General features: G+C 44.6%; 1 protein-coding gene across 7 annotated transcripts in view; it reads right to left on the reverse strand.

Moving 5' to 3' along the window:
* Positions 1-1145: 1145 nt before the first annotated feature.
* The window catches only part of LOC147883555 (receptor-like cytoplasmic kinase 185), a 181790-nt gene continuing 166653 nt past the window's right edge, over positions 1146-16282 (reverse strand). For 2 of the 7 annotated variants that reach the window (XM_087399871.1, XM_087399870.1), the window contains exons 13-14: positions 12551-12873; positions 1146-1534 (exon numbers count right to left, since the gene is read on the reverse strand). In XM_087399871.1, the coding sequence (XP_087255997.1) occupies positions 1298-1534; positions 12551-12873 (560 nt within the window). In that variant the 3' untranslated portion in view covers positions 1146-1297. Of the gene's footprint in view, positions 1598-12550; positions 12874-16282 lie in introns of all 7 variants that reach the window. The other 5 variants (XM_087399876.1, XM_087399875.1, XM_087399874.1 and 2 more) reach the window with 5 other exon arrangements.

A 16282-nucleotide genomic window follows, 5' to 3' on the forward strand; every position in this document is an offset into this window, starting at 1 on the left:
AAATAAACATTCTATTTAAGCTATAAGCAATGCACTTTTTAAAGATTGACAAAGCACGTGACTTTTGCATTTGCTTATACAAATATTACTTCATTTCCACAGGCTCACTGTGGATGTGCTAATCTCATCACATAGAAAGTTCTTGGGAAATGGATGAAGATTTTTTAAACCAATGTTCTTCTTTTCATGTATTAGAAAATATTGCGAGGTTGAAAGAAAAAGAATAGATCCTTTTTGAAGTGTTACTGAAACTGTGATATACATATATACATACATATATATATGTGGGTGTGCACATGTGCATGCGCTGCAGAAATTATGGTGGTCAAATGTGCATGGCCACCATGAATAAACCTCCTATACACGTAACACTCTCCACGAATGGACTCCAAGGTCTCTGGGTCACTGGGATTTACATTACAATCCTGCCAACAAATCTTCATTCCCCCGGGATCATCATCTCCTCTCCCTCTGTCAAGGAAGGAGCGTACAAGGGCAACTATTAAAGCATCTTTCAATAACCTGCATCCAGCCTCCAGTAAGTCAATCTGCATCTGCCTCGCCTCAGCACTTCCTCTGCCTTCTCTATCATTTTCTTTCAATATCTCAGCTCTGCATCAGCGTCACCCCTCCATTTCATTTGGATTTCCTCTCTTTGTGGACTCAGCTGCACTCATCAACTGTCCATACGATGTAGAGCCTAAATGGTTCTGCCACTCGCTAAAGCAAAAAGAATGGAGTACAAGCGACAACACTTTGCTGAAATGTGGTGCAGTGTAGCCTTGACAATTACAAAAGCTCAAAAATGTATGGCTGAGTTAGAAGATGGAGTAAACTCTGTTTGCCTACTGCTGGAGAAACACAGTGATTTGAATTGAACTGTACTAGATTGAACAATGTCAGATTCAAATATCAGATGGTTTTATGTGACTATTTATAATTGAGAGTCCAGTCTCATCACTCATCACACGTGTAAAGGAGGGTGAACAATACACAATGTTCAAAGAGACCCAATGGTTCCTTCCAAGATTCAGGCCCAGATGTGAATAAACAAGCCAAGACACTTTTCAACTACAACCTATAGATATAACTCTCAGAAGTTTCACAAGATGTAAAGTTTTACGGAGAAAAGTTAGCCACAGAGGTAATATAGACACTTCTTTATAAGATTGTTGGAAAAATTTTGTACATAAGATCCAGAAATAAACTGTTCTCCAAGTGAATTTTCCACAGTCATCTCCATGAGAGAAGTCGTTCTGTGTGATGCTCATCACTTGGAATTTGGGAAGTATGTCTATTACAGAGGCCGTGGAATTTTACCAGTTCCAAAATTCATATTTGTGTCATAATTACAAAGAGCCGTCTCTAATTCTTGGCTGATAAAAGATATACGAGGGCGCATGTTCATATTCTTGCATGTACACCTTATCCCAAGCCTTGCCATAAGCAGTATAATATCTCGATCATAACCTTGTTTAACAAGAGATGGATCAATTATATGCTCCAACTGGCCCTTCTCAATGCTTGCTGCTGCCTGTGGATGTTGTTTGGTAAGAAACAGATGTCACAATACCAAACCAGATATATAAAGAGTCTGCTGTCATATGAACAGTATCACTACTCTGTAAGCAAGCCGTATGTGTACAGAGTCATGATCAAGTGCTCATTATAATCAGAGATTGCATCAACTTTGAACAAAGGAGTGAATTCCTTGGGTTTCACAAGTTTATTGCATACAGAGGGGAACCAAGAAATATACATTTCACTGGGTATTTCTCTTCATAGTAACACGAACTTGGATATGCATAGCTTTCAACCCCAGAACAGAAAAACCAAGCTTTTGCATTTACATTCTAGTGTATATGCCATCGATAGAGTGGCATATGCACCATTTGAACACATGCATACCATTCATTTTTGCAATGACACCAAGCAATCTTTCAAGCTCAGGCATGCTATAACAGGTAAAACACTGTTCTAAACGTGGCAGGTCATTGATAGCATTTTGTTTAATTGGGAGATCCAGTTTTAGAGAATGTCCTTTTTTGTCTCCGATCAGCGTCACTTGGATACTGAGTTTCAAAAGCTTTCTTGTTATTGGAACATGTATGTAAGTCACTAGTCAGACTGAGCATCACTCTTAAATTTTGTAAATCCTTTATTAGAAAATGAATAGGGTCTTCAGTTCATCTCAAAAAAAGAAAGAAAAAAGAACCCCTGACATGCCCTGAACATTGGGCCCGTTAGGCGTTAGCAGTATAAATATTCCATGTTTGGGAACCTGGTTGTAGTGTGACAGCAAAAGGGCAGCCAAGAGTCCACTGATCACAATAAGAAACACCTTGTTAAAGCTGCACCACTATCAGATTTTTGCCAAGCTTCAGGACACCAGAAGGAACCAGATGGTGGACTATGATGAGAAGAATGGTCAGCAAAGATCCAAAGGAAAAATTGAGCTACAGCTATTAGTTCAGAGTCCCTCCCAGAGTTGATCCTCCTTGAGACCCTCAAGGGGGGCACACTTCGCAGCGTGTGGAGATTTCTGGGCTACTAGGTCAGTGTCTTCGGTGCAGACAGATGGGTCACCTTGCCAAAGATTGCCCCCGTGGCCACCCTCAAGCGCCTCTTCCCCCTCCCCTGCAGAGCAGGCAGAGCTAGCAGACTAGAGTCCCGCACCCCTCAGACAGGAGCAGCAAGAGTCTCAGACCCCCTGGGTGACCCCTTCAGAAGGGTACTGGACCCGGGTTACAAATAAAGAGAAACCAAGCAAGTAGGCTCGCAAGCGCCGTAGGCAGAGGGCCAAACACAGAGAAAGAGACAAGTTTGTCCGCAAGTCACCTGAGGAGGAGCAGCAGCAGCAGTAGGAGCCCTTGAGTGGGGATCCACCTCCCTCAGCGGCGGAAGGGTGAATTACACGAGGTCAGCAGCTTTTGGGGGATTGCTTTTTTTGACTACTATTGTACATTCAGCCCTTAACATCCAGAAGCAAGTGGTTGCAAGATAGCTGCCCTTTCCAGCAAATGCAGCCGTAGCCACAGACTTAAGACCTTAGCTAAGATCTTGTAGGCTGAGTCGAGCAAGTGATCGGCCTCCACTGTCACAGGTCTGCTATGTTGTCCCCTTTTGGGATCAAACAAATCCACCCTCTACTCAATGACTGAGGAAGCAAGCCTGTGTCAAAGATCTATTGAAAAGCACACCGAAGAGGGGTACAAATGTGCTCCTAGCAGCACTTGAAGAAGGTCAGCGTCAAGCCATCCTCTCCCAAACACTTCTGCAATGAAGTCTTGCAAAGCCTCCGAGATCTCCTAATCTATAAATAGCATTTCTAGCTGCCTGCTGCCCATGCTCAGCGACACCACTAACAAAATGTGGTTCTAGAAAGTCTCCCTAGCAACGATCACCTAGGGGACTCCTCCTGTGCTTGGAACAGTCTCTGATAAAACTCAGTGGTCATCTCGAGAATCTCCTAGGGATCCGAGTGCATAATGCTGCCCAAGCCTCTCAATCATTACAACTGTGTCCCCACAAAACTAGGGCCTACACTCTAAAAGAAATGCCTGGTTATCCTGTCCCCCTACTGCACCCAACGGGATCTAGAGGAGCGATAGGAGAACTCTGCCTAGCGTATCTCCGTATCCTGGAGGTCTAGACATGCACACTCGTATTTGTCAGCCAACCACTGCAATCTCGAGTCCTGCTCTCTGAGACTCTCGATGGAGGCCAGGTCCCATCGTCCCATCTCAAAGCCCTAGACCGTGCCTATAGAAGTCGCGCCGGTGCAAGGCCTGGGATTGGACTTCATACTTCTCCGTTGTTCTCTTCGAAGAGGTTCAAACTATCTATTTCATTACATTTATGATATGGAAATGGCTTGTAGTGTAGACAATGACAGGTAGTGACTTCATGAACTTGATATCTTATCTATGCAATCTTCCATGCTCTTTGAGTTGGCATCCATAAGGGAGTCTTTCTCTAGCATGAAGACAATGGAGTTACATGGTTGCAACTTAAATGCCAGGTCAGAAATTCATGGAGGTGCTCTCATGATGTGTAGTTGTCCTAAATATTTACATTTTATTGCAAAAAATAGATTTTGGTACATAGATGGGATTAGTATTGCGGAGTTCACCAAGTAGAAGGCCAGTGCCCACCTCTTTATTTGGGGATGCCATTCCATCAGGGCAAATTTTTTATCGCTGCTGCGTGGAACAGATTTCACCTCCCCACTGGTCATCTCTATATCCATTTTAGCCCTTCTAGGCCTAAACACGCAACCCGAAATAAATTTTTCCGATTGTTGGGCATAACGGCTCCCTACCGCTGCCAAAGAGCCATGCATGCCACCTAGGCCAAAAGGAAAAGTAGGATAGGATAGTTCTTTGCCCCAAATGTTGTGGCACCTCAAATGTTGTCGCACCTCTTGAGGTATATAAGCATGGTCCTACCTAGCATGCTCATCATCAAGAAGCTCTGCAATCTCATAGACATTGTTGTCTCCGCGGTCGCTATTTTGAAGCCCTTTGTGCGTTGCTGTCCACTTTTGCTCAGATTGGAAGCATTTATATCATGCATGGCAGCTTCAAATAGTAGTATTTGCCCACACAAATGCAAGAAATTGAAGATCAACTTCATTAAAGCTTTATTTGGGTTCAAACAGCTCCAAAATTTCAGGTGCTTTGTCATCATTCTAGGATGAAGCTACTCTTTCCAGAGAGAAGTAGATCTCCCAAGTTGGGGGCGGGCTATACAGTCGGATAGTGGGTTTGATGTTGGCACTGTGTGTGGTGTGATTTCTTAGTTAGCTTAAATCTTACAGCTGGTTATCAGTAGACACTGGAGTAGGGACCTAATATGGGAAACCGATTCTGATGCAAAAAAGGAAGATTTTTCTTAGTAAAGCTTATGTGTGAAAAATTCCACAAAATCCTGGTTCCTATCATGAAGACTTCTTCACAAAAGGACTTGAAGTGTATGGCCATGATTTGTGGTGGGATTTATAGGACGAATCTAGAGAAAGTTCATGTAATGTTGTTTTCCAGTGATATTGGTATCAAACATGATTGGCCACTGCTTGGTTCGTTTGCTCATGTTGGTGAAGGTCTAGAGGTTGTATCGCTCAGCTCATGAGACCTATCAGGTGAAGGAACATGGTGGAAAGAGGGAGAGGAGAGGGTAGGCTAGGGAGAGAGGAAGCGATACTCAAAAGGAGACATAATGAAATGGAAATGAAATGACTAGAGCAATGAACAAAAATGAGAGTACTCACATGTAGACCAAAGAGCTTGTAGCTTGATACTTGATTGATTTGACACTAGACAAGTACAGCTCTTATATAAGAGCGCACACACTTTTTTTTGGGTGAAATCTTTGATTGATTATATTATATGAGTAGCAACCTCAAAAAAGGTGCTACAATTACATCAACTGAAAATTTCAGTATGTGCCAAAAAGACCTCATGATCTATGCAGCGGGTCTGCAAGTAATCAAAGAAAGATTGCTGCAAAGAATGCCTAAAAAAGCCAAACAAAGAGAAAGTAGCATCACCAAAGACTTTACAATTCCTATATGTCCATAAAGTCCATAGTGCCCAATAGCGAACCCAAACGAAGAAAAGATGAAACTCCGGTCTGGATGAATGAAACCCAAATAGCCAGAAGAACTTCCCAAACGGAACAGATGGGAATCTCGCTCGCAGATGCTGTCGAAGCAGATCAAAAAACTCACGAGAGCACGGACAATGCCAAAACAAGTGAGGCACAGTCTCCGAAGAAGCAGAACATCTATGGCAAAGTGCAGGAGCAATGTGTCGATGAGCTAATAGCTGTCCAGATGGAAACACTCCCAAAAGAACTCGCCAAAAGAAAACCTGTTGCCGAAGCGGTACTTTATAGGCCCAAAGTTGCTGTAATCTTTTCCTCCACCACTTGGCTGGGCGATGCATTCGCCAAACAGAATCACCTCTCTTTGAAACCCAAGGTTGAGGCAAAAGGATTTTATACAATGCAGGTATCATAACCTGAGATAGCCTCAAAGGACGAGAAGAGGACCCTGCAGAAGTCAAAGTCCAATCTTCCAGCTGGACCCTGGAGTTCCAAAGAGCACGCACACACATATGAACACCTATGCATATGGGATAACTCCCAATATGACACATGGCATCCATAGGACACACTAGACTAGAACTCACACTAGAACACACTAGAACACACATTTTTTACTCACTTTGGCTTCATATTCCAACATCAAGAACTTCCTATGGAGTGGTTTAGATGACACCTTAGATGTTGTAGCTAGGGTGTCTTGAGAGACCCTCATTCTCCCCACGGAAGGAGGTCTCAATATTATTGACCTGAACTTGCAGTGTATGGCCTTGCTTTGCAAGTTTGCAGTACGTGGATTGATGCCTGGATAGGAGTCTTGGAAATATTTTTTCTCACGCAACATTCATTCTTGTACTCCATCTCATGGGGGAGATTGGATGAACAGCATCAGATGGATCTTTTTCTTTTTCAAAAAAGAGACTTCTATTAAGTAAGAAAGAAACTCGCTAGAGCAAGCTCTGTGCGAAAATACAACATGCTAAGCATGTAATAAAAAACACCTCAGAAGAATGAGGTAGAAAGAAACTAAGGCTAAGGTTGAAAATGCCAACTCAACCTTGTAGAAGTCTCAGCGAGGAAGGGAGAGTCTCTCTAAACCCTGAGAAAAATAACTCTCATGGAGGAGGCTGCTCGAGAGGATCCCTGCATGGTCACCCATATGGCCATCAGAGTGTGTACCGTAAGTACTGGCCAATGTGTTGAGATATCGAGCTCCACTCGTGATATGCCAGGGTGACCGTTGTGCATTTATGTCACTGACTTGTTAGCTGCAGATGCGGTTGGTACACCGCCCATGAATAATAGCTGGATGACAGCTATCCTTATGTACTCTAGTTCGTGGCTCAGTTAGTATGCCACCTTAGTTAGCTGAGTTTGTTTTGAGACCCACATATAGGGTTCTTCTATTTCTTTATACTAGAGTTCTTTTGGCTTACACAACTAAGAAGAGGAAAACTATTTTCAGCCTCCACCTTTGTGTGTATTCCCCCATTGTGTATGTGAGAAAGCCGCAAGTGAGACTCCTTCCTTCTCTCCCACTATCTTCACAAGGTATCAGAGCCTGGTTCGTGGTAAGGAGCTCAAGAAAGCAAACCAAGTTCGCGGTGTCCTAATAAGAGGACCAGTGTTGCTTTCCTTTTTCGAGTTTGGGAGCAAATCTCTGCAGATAGCACAGCCGGAAAGTGCAAGAGTGCAGTTTCTCAGATTGAGACGCCCTTCGCGGTGTGGCGAGAGGGCAGTATATGCTGCGGGATAGGACGAAGCCCTTGGTGACTTTGTTTTTCTGATTCGAGGCCATTTTGGTGCCCGTTTTGGAGGCGGAAGTTCTCCGCAAGCACTGAGAAAAAGGCCCTGTTTTTGCTGTGCGATCACTGTTTTGCAGGTTAGTGAAAAGTTGCCGTAGAAATTGCATCGTATGCTTGTGCGCAGAGATATTGGGAGTTACAGAATTTCTATAATGGCGTCTGATTCTCTTTCACAGATTGTCACTAAAAAGCTTGACAATAACAACTTCCAAGCATGGAAGTTTGGAATGACAAATTTCCTTATGGGAAAAGGCTATTGGGAGTTCATTACACGAAATGAAGAAGAACCAGCTCTTCCTAATGTTCCCAATCAACAGAAAATGCAGGCATTTAAAGGATGGCATGAGAGAGCCAAAAAAGTTATGTACTGGCTGTCTATCAGTATTTCGGATTCTATGATTGTGCGTATTCAGGATGCAAGTACGCCAAAGGAGGCATGGGATACTTTGGCAAAAATGTATAGCACAAATATGCAAGCCAGGAAAATGCAACTCAAGCAGGAGTTGCATAATGTGTAGAGAGATAATATGAGCATCAATGACTACCACATGAAGGTGAAGAGGATTGCAGATGCACTTGCTTCCATTGGGTCGCCAGTGGAAGATGATGATTTAGTTTCTGTTACCTTGAATGGTCTAGGAAAGGATTATGCACAGTTCCGGATATCCATTGCCGTCCGTGAAAAATTTCCTGATTTTGAGGAGTTGTTTGCTCTTCTAATTTCTGAAGAGTAGAGAAATGGTGGTGCATCTTCTTCAGGAGGAACTTCAAAAGAAACTGTCTTCTACTCAAATGCTGGAAGAGGTAGAGGCAGAGGCAGAGGCAGAGGCAGAGGCAGAGGCAGAGGAGGCCGATCTAGAGGCCGTGGTAGAAATCAGAATATGCAGCAAACTCAAGAAAACCAGTCCTACGGAGGAGGACGTGGTAACTCTAGAGGCAGGGGGAGCCAAAGAGGTCGTGGTGGATGGCAGAGAGGCCAAAATGGAAACAACAATGTTAAATGCTACTACTGTGGTAAAATGGGTCATATGGCTAAAGATTGCTATAAAAAGCAGAATGACATCATGAATGGAAAATTGCAGCAAGGGAATTATGCATCTTCTAGTAGATAAAGTGATGACAGAAATGAGCATCTGTTTATGGTGCAGCACATGACCAATTCTGTGACAAGTGTAGAAGAAAGCAATGATGTGTGGCACGTTGACTCAGGTGCGTCAAACCACATGACAAGTCATGCGGAATGGATGTAGGATGCAAGGGAAATGGAAAGACCACGATTTGTGGAGACTGGTGATGATACTGCACATCCTATTGTGCAGATTGGTAAAATTCCTTTGTCTATGCAGGATGGGAAAAAGAAATACATGTCTGATGTATTTCATGTCCCGAATATCACCAAGAACCTAGTTTCTGTTGGTCAAATGGTTGAGTAGGGCTTGCAGGTCAGATTTAATCCTCATGGATGCTTTGTTGAGGATATGAAAAATAACAGTTGCTTGATAGCAAAAGGAAAGAAGAAGGGAAGGATGTTTACGTTGGATGCGGACATGCCTGAATTGAGTGCAGTAATGTTTGCACATGGGACCGGTGTAGTTGCAGATATTGATATCTGGCATAAACGCATTGGTCATGTTAATGTACAACGACTTAAATCAATGCAAGCCCAAAATATTATTGCAGGATTGCCTAAATTCAAGGTTGCAGAAATGCATAAGGTATGTGAAGCCTGTCAATTTGGAAAACAGGCAAGGAAACCATTTCCTAGGCATGTTCAAGAGAGTAAGAAGCCATTGGAATTAATCCACTCTGATGTGTGGACTACTAAAGCTGCATCTATTGGAGGCTGTCATTATTTTGTCACTTTTATTGATGACTACAGCAGAAAAGTTTGGGTGTATTTTATGAAAAAGAAAAGTGAAGTGTTTGGGTATTTCAAAGCTTTTAAAGCTATGGTTGAAAAAGAAACGGGCCTGCAAATAAAATGCCTAAGATCAGATGTGAGAAAAACAGAGAAAGGTATTATACTGCTCGTCATTTATGTTGATGATTTGATCATCACAGGTGATAGTGATGAAGATATTCTTCATGTGAAAATGCTATTGAAGCAGAAGTTTGAGATGAAGGATTTGGGAGAGCTGCGTTATTTCTTGGGCATTGAGGTGATTAGATCACCAAGTGGGATACGGCTCTTGCAGAGGCAGTATGGATTGGACATGCTGTCCAAATATGGGATGACAGGCTGTAAGCCTATTTCAGTTCCTTTGGAGCAGAATGTGAAGCTGAGCGCAGATGCAGGTGAGCTTCTGGAAGACCCTACTATGTATAGACGCATAGTAGGAAGTTTGATTTATATGACTATTACCACGCCAGATTTGAGCTATGCTGTTGGATTGATAAGTCAGTTTATGCAGGCGGTAGCTGACATATTTACGAAGGCATTGGGTGCAGAGAAGCTGCGCAAGTTCAGAGACCTGCTTGGTGTGCAGGAATTGGGATTGAGCTCGAGGGGGAGTGTTGAGATATCGAGCTTCACTCGTGATATGCCAGGGTGACCATTGTGCATTTATGTCACCGACTTGTTAGCTGCAGATGCGGTTAGGACACCGCCCATGAATAATAGCTGGATGACAGCTATCCTTATGTACTCTAATTCGTGGCTCAGTTAGTATGCCACCTTAGTTAGCTGAGTTTGTTTTGAGACCCACATATAGGGTTCTTCTATTTCTTTGTACTAGAGTCCTTTTGGCTTACACAACTAAGAAGAGGAAAACTGTTTTCAGCCTCCACATTTGTGTGTATTCCCCCATTGTGTATGTGAGAAATCCGCAAGTGAGACTCCTTCCTTCTCTCCCACCATCTTCACACAACGTCTGAGAAGGGTGAACTTGAGAACCCTCCATAGCATCAGTGCATCTGGCTCTCCAAATGTGCCATGCTGCAATGCTAGCTAAAACCTCCCATGGAGAGTCAACCGAGGAATGAGCAGCCTTGAAGAGAGTGGCCGGAACATCCTCTAAAGAGCATGACTCCACAAGGTGTCGTCGGATGTGAAGAGTCCAAGACGAGTCATGTCTCTCAAAGAAAACCTGGGGCCCTGAAAGAGTGAGCCAAGCCACTGATCCCCAGGTCATATAGAAGGGGAGGCGAACAAAAGTGTTGAAAGCCTTGCAATCCCCTTCCGTATGATTCTCACCTGTCTGCAATCCCAAAGGCAGTGTTGTACTGTCTCCAAAGTAGAAAGGCAACGAGCACAAGTAGGGTCAGCCCCGAACCTGGATCTCCAATCTCACTGCTATCCCACCATGAATTGAAAGCATCAGGCTTAGGATTGGAACGTGGTGCAGGATCGAAGACAACCCGGTCCCTTGTGGCACCCCTTACATCCACCCCTCTCATTCCCTTCTCCCTGAACCACTTTGCAGCCCTTGCAAAGTGTGAGGGGTCTCTTCTAGAGGAGGAAGATGATAACGATTCAGAACTTGACAGTGTTGTGACCCTCTTGTTCCTCACGATGATACCTGCACAGGATCCAGCAATAGATCAATGTTCTGGATCCTGTGGCTCACATACCCTTGCAGCTACTTGCTAGGCAGTCAGTGTGGGAGCAGCAAACATCCTCACCTCAGGTTTTCCTCTCTCCCCTGGAGTTCCACATCCTCAGTGGGACCACCTCCTCTGCTATAGGACTTTCCACTGATCCCTAGTTGTGAGATGGAATGTCCAGGGTTTGGTACAGCCAACTGCAGGAAGTAGGGGCCAGCTTCACTCTTTGGTCATTCATATGGGCAGATTGTCATCCTCCTCCTCCATGAGCACACGCTAATTGCCAGGACACAAAAATTCCTATTTGGACACGCTTTTGGGTTTGATGCTCTTGGATCACACTATGAAATTTGCATATTAGTTTCAGCACCTTGCTTCTCACAGCTTGGTATTCTGATACCAGACAAGGCCCCATGGATTTTACTTCTCATCACTCCCAGATTGGACTGCTCCAATCTTAGAAAGGATAGGACTTCCTTTTGGAGGGAGATCCTTACATGCTTGCCACAAGCGAACTCTTGGATAGTTTTTGGGGGGGGGGGCTTCAAAACGGTAGATCACCCTATCCAGGTGATGTAGTATTGCCGTGAAGTTGGAGGTCAATTAAGTCTTTTGTGCTGTGGGTCTCACCACCTTTGCTCTGAAGGGGGGTTTGTTGCCATGTTATTTTGTAGCCAAGGTGTGGAGCTAGGCTCTAGACTTAGTTTTGAGATTCAAAACAGCAAGGAAATCTGAGAATGACCATGCTATGGTAGGTTTGAGGAGAGAGATATGAGAGAAAATAAGGGGGAGCTCATGGATTCAAGGCACCTAGGAGCTGCATTTGTTGACATTGGTTGAGAGAGAGGAAGGAAGATGGGCTTTGAAGGGGAAGGAAGAGACTAAAGGAAAGGGTGGGCTGAGGAAGGATATGCTGATAAGATTCAACTGGGACAAGGAGCTAAGGCTTGGGAAGCGATGGTAGGAAAACAAGAGAAAATGGGGACAGGTAGTAGTAAGAGGGTTGAGCCACACAGGAGCACTGAGGGAGAGATGGGGCTGTAAGGGCAGTCAGAAAGAGCGAAATTACTGATGAGTGAGCTGGGAGAGGGGAGTGGTATGACAGGAGCAAGAAGGGGAATCCCTGGAGAATGAGCTGGGAAAGGGGAGCACTATGAGAGGAGCAAGAAGGGCTACATGTACAAGGAAATTCCTGGGGAAGAAGATGCCAAACTGTCAAGAAAAGCAGCATGCTAGAGGGAAAGACAGACAGAGGACTGGACGGTGTGGGCAGAAGGGGATAGGGAGGGTGGAAAAGAGGAGCTTCAAGGGGGCAAGAAGGGTCTTGAAAAGGAGAGGCCAGGTAGAGCAAAGGAATGACAAGCTGGAGAGATGAAGGGGGGAGGTCAAATCCTAAAGGGAAGCCAATTAGACTCGTTAAAGTAGGGTAGCAAAAGCCAGGCAGACTTTTTAGAGTAGGATTCCATCTTGTCCCAGATGCATTGAAGATTATATGCTTCCATCTGTGATTTAGATTTAAACTTTAGTTGTTAGTTATCCTTTTGTGGCATAGATTACTATTTTTTAGACACATAAATGAAAAGCAGTCCACAACTTACCCAACTGATAATGTTGTATTGAGAACGCTTCCGTGAGTGATCCACAACTGGACGGGCGGTCACAAGTTGTAGCAGAATCATCCCAAAACTGTATACATCACTTGACGTGGTGAGATGGAAACTCAAATAATAATGAGGATCCAAATAACCAACTGTGCCCTTGACAAGAGTACTGACATGACTGTCATCTCCCTCAGGTCCATGCTTTGACAGGCCAAAATCTGAGACTTTGGCTTCAAAATCAGAATCGATCAAGATGTTGCTGGGCTTGATATCCCTGTGAATGATAGCAGGGGAACAATCTTCATGCAAATATGAGAGACCTGTATACATAAAATAGAGTTTATAATTCACAAATTTTCAGAATAGAGGAAGCTTCAACCAATTTCTCAATGCAATTTCAACCACATCTATAATATCCCAGGTCCTTGGAAATCACATGGGGGTACTGTTTCTGACGATGTTCGGTTGACTGAGTACATAAAACGACCATAGATGTCCATGTTTGAAATGGATTAAAAATCACAAAATATCTATTTGATCCATTCGGATGTATTAAAAATTAGAAGAAATCAAAAGAATTTAGTGCCATTGGGCAACGAAACTCTTGAAAATTGAGTTTTTTTTCTTTTTTTTTTGGGCTGAGAAGAGACCTCTATTAAGTATATAAAGAAAATATAAATAAACCAGGTCTCCCATATCACACTCAGGGTGAAAACTAAGATTGGTGCAGCCAGTCAGGGGTCTGAAAATGCCATTAAGGGCCTGCAGCTGTGTGTGAGAACAATCCATTGTCCCACTCCCTCATAAAAGATGCTCTCCTAGCCAAGCAGCATGTCCCACTACAAGCATTTGATAGGTGCACCTCCATATAACCACAACCTCTAGGATCCCAGGGCCAAGAGCAGAGGGTCGAGGTCTAAGTACCACTACAAGCCCGCTCCATGGTCCATAAACCAGCAATCTTGACAGGCTGAAAGGCAACCTCTAGAAGAATATCATCCGTGGATCTAGAGAGTATACCTCCATCCCCAACGTCAAAGACCAAAGCATCTTCCCCGAAACCTCGAAGAGCGATCACCTGTAGAGGAACTGTTGTCCTCGAAAAAGCTCCCATCCAAGTGGTGGAAGTAATAGGCACCTCAACTGTCCATTCCACCAAGATGGCTGCATCTATCTGCTGAATCCTACGTGCTACCCCTCAGAGGTGACTCACGGACTATAGTCTCTGATCCTCAAGTAGCCTGATAAAAGCCTTCCAAGTGCCTACTGTGTAGGCGGGGTCTCTCTCCCATCCAAACCACTGCATATAATGGGAAGTGCCCAGAGGTTTGCCATGCTCATCAAGTATACTATCGTTCCAAATGATCGGCTGCCTATCAATCTCTTCAAGGGTAGAGGGTGGAACCCTTCGAAGAGTGTTCCGAAGCTCCCCCAAGCTTTGAGGATGGCAGTCATGAGAGGAGAGGCAGGAGACCTGAGAGAGGCAGAAGAAAAAATTCCAGCGAGGGCTGTCCACCCAATCATCTCCTAAGATAGGTGTGCAAGACTGAATGCGTCCAAAAAAGAAATCCTTCCAAGGTTCCTGCCCAGGCATGAGTCCCCTCACCACCACCTTACAAAGCAATGCCGCACTGCAAGTCCAGGTCAATGATATTAAGTCCCCCTTCCCCTGTAGGGAGAATAATGGTCTCCCAGGCCACCCTTGCTGCAACATCTGCCGTGCCATCAAGTCCACTCCATAGAAAATTCCTGACTGGTCTAATGAGCTGAGTGATGCAATCCCTAGACCGGCACCAACAAGAACACACAAACCAGGCGGTGGCCAAGAGAACTTGGTTCACTACCACAACTCTAGAGGCAAGGTCGAGTTTGGTTGAGCTCCAAAAAAGGAGCTTTTTCCTTATACTTTCTAATACTGGGGCAAACTGCTGTGCTGGAGAGATGCCCAATCCTACCTGGCATCCCAAATACCTGATAGGAACACCCCTCTGAATCCAAGAAAAGCCAATGTCAACTGCCTAGCCTAGAGTGTCCTCATCACTAATCCAAAATCCAAAGGATTTATGCCAATTGATGTGTGCGCCTGTAGTTGAGCAAAAAATATCCAAGGCTGTCTGGAAAGAATCAAGTGATTGTGAAGAGGCCTCAATAAAAATAGCAGTGTCATCAACCAACTCATAGTCAAGAAGCTCCTACTCCTATCTCAAGGGCAATCTCAACCCATAAAGCTCAGCCTGAGATCTAAGGAAGATACTCATAGCTTCTGCCACAAAGAAAAAGAGGAAGGGGGATAAAGGGCATCCCTGATGAACTGATCTGGAAATCTAAAACCTGTCATCCCTTACCCCTCCAATCAGAACCTGGCTATGGGCTGATCTGTAAAGAGAGGCCACCTTTCTAATCCATGCATTTGAAAATCCAAACCGTAGAAGAGTGCCCTTAAGAAAACCCCAATCTACTCTATCATAGGCTTTCTCAAAGTCCAGGAGTAGAACTGCCAACCTCTGCCCGCTCTCTGCATAGCCCACTCATTGGCATCCCAAATTATCAAATATGCTCCTACCATGCAGAAAGCCTGTCTGAGTATCATGGATGAGGTCTGGAAGAAGGGGCTGCAACCGGATGCTAATTGCCTTGGCCAGGATTTTGTACAGAGTGCCCAAAAGAGTGATGGGTCTCCAATGGGATACAAAATTCCTGTTGCCACCTTTCGGGATAAGGTGTATGAGTCCCTCGGTCAGTGAGTCAAGCATCTCACCCGAGTCCCAAATGCCCTGCAGGGCTGAAGTAATATGATCACCTATCATATCCCAAGAGGCTGTTTTAAAAAAAGGAGTAAGACCATCAGAACCAGGGCATTTGCCCTTATGAAGGGCGGAGAGAGCACTCTTGAATTCTGTGTTGGTAAAGCATGCATCAAATGAGCAAATCATCTTTGGTGTGACCAACACAGGTAAACTCTTCCTAATCTCATCTCTAGCCACATCTCTAGCCTGTGTGTTAGGATTTGCGGAGAGAAGGGAGGCATTGAAAGCTATCGCTAAGTGCATGACGGTATCCGGATGAGACTGCAAAACGCCGTCAAAGTGAATAAGCTGCCTGACACTCTCTCTACTATGTCTGGGATCAAGTGCAGAGAAAAAGTGTTTATTGACTCTCCCTCCCATCTGTATCCAAAAGGGCTCCCGTGCATGGAAGGCATACTCTGCTCTCTGATCAAGCAATGTCTGCAAGTGAGCCCTTGCCGTAGCAAGGCGCTCCTGTACCCAAGCATCAGATGGTCGTTTCTGCTCCTCCCTCTGCAAGGCTGCCAACTGCCGATGGATACCAATCTCCCACCTCAGTACCTCACCTCGCCGAGCACTAGCAACGGAGTGATAAAAGTCTTCAGTAGGAATCCTTCGCACCCCTCCCCAGGAATGGCTCAACAAAACTCCTTTTCCGCTTTGGAGGACTTCTCTGACCTCCCACATGATGATTTTGTACCATCCAATTTTGGAGAGCCAGTTATCGGCATCCCTCTTGAGAGATATTTCTCTCTCTCACCTGTGGACTTTCCTCCCCTTTGACCTCCTGTATATGGCAGGAGGTCAACTCCGGTGGAGGGTTCTTTTTTCGCCACCAGGTCGGGTAATGTATTCCAACCCACTTTCTCCCGCCGATGAGGATAGCCAGTTGGAATATACAGGGATTGGGCGGCATCCCTCATCGCCGTCGTAGACAGCTGAT

This window comes from Dipteris shenzhenensis, chromosome 28 (genome assembly GCF_047967505.1).
Source record: "Dipteris shenzhenensis isolate YYH24624 ecotype China chromosome 28, Dip_SZ_1.0, whole genome shotgun sequence".
Taxonomy (NCBI): Eukaryota; Viridiplantae; Streptophyta; class Polypodiopsida; order Gleicheniales; family Dipteridaceae; genus Dipteris; species Dipteris shenzhenensis.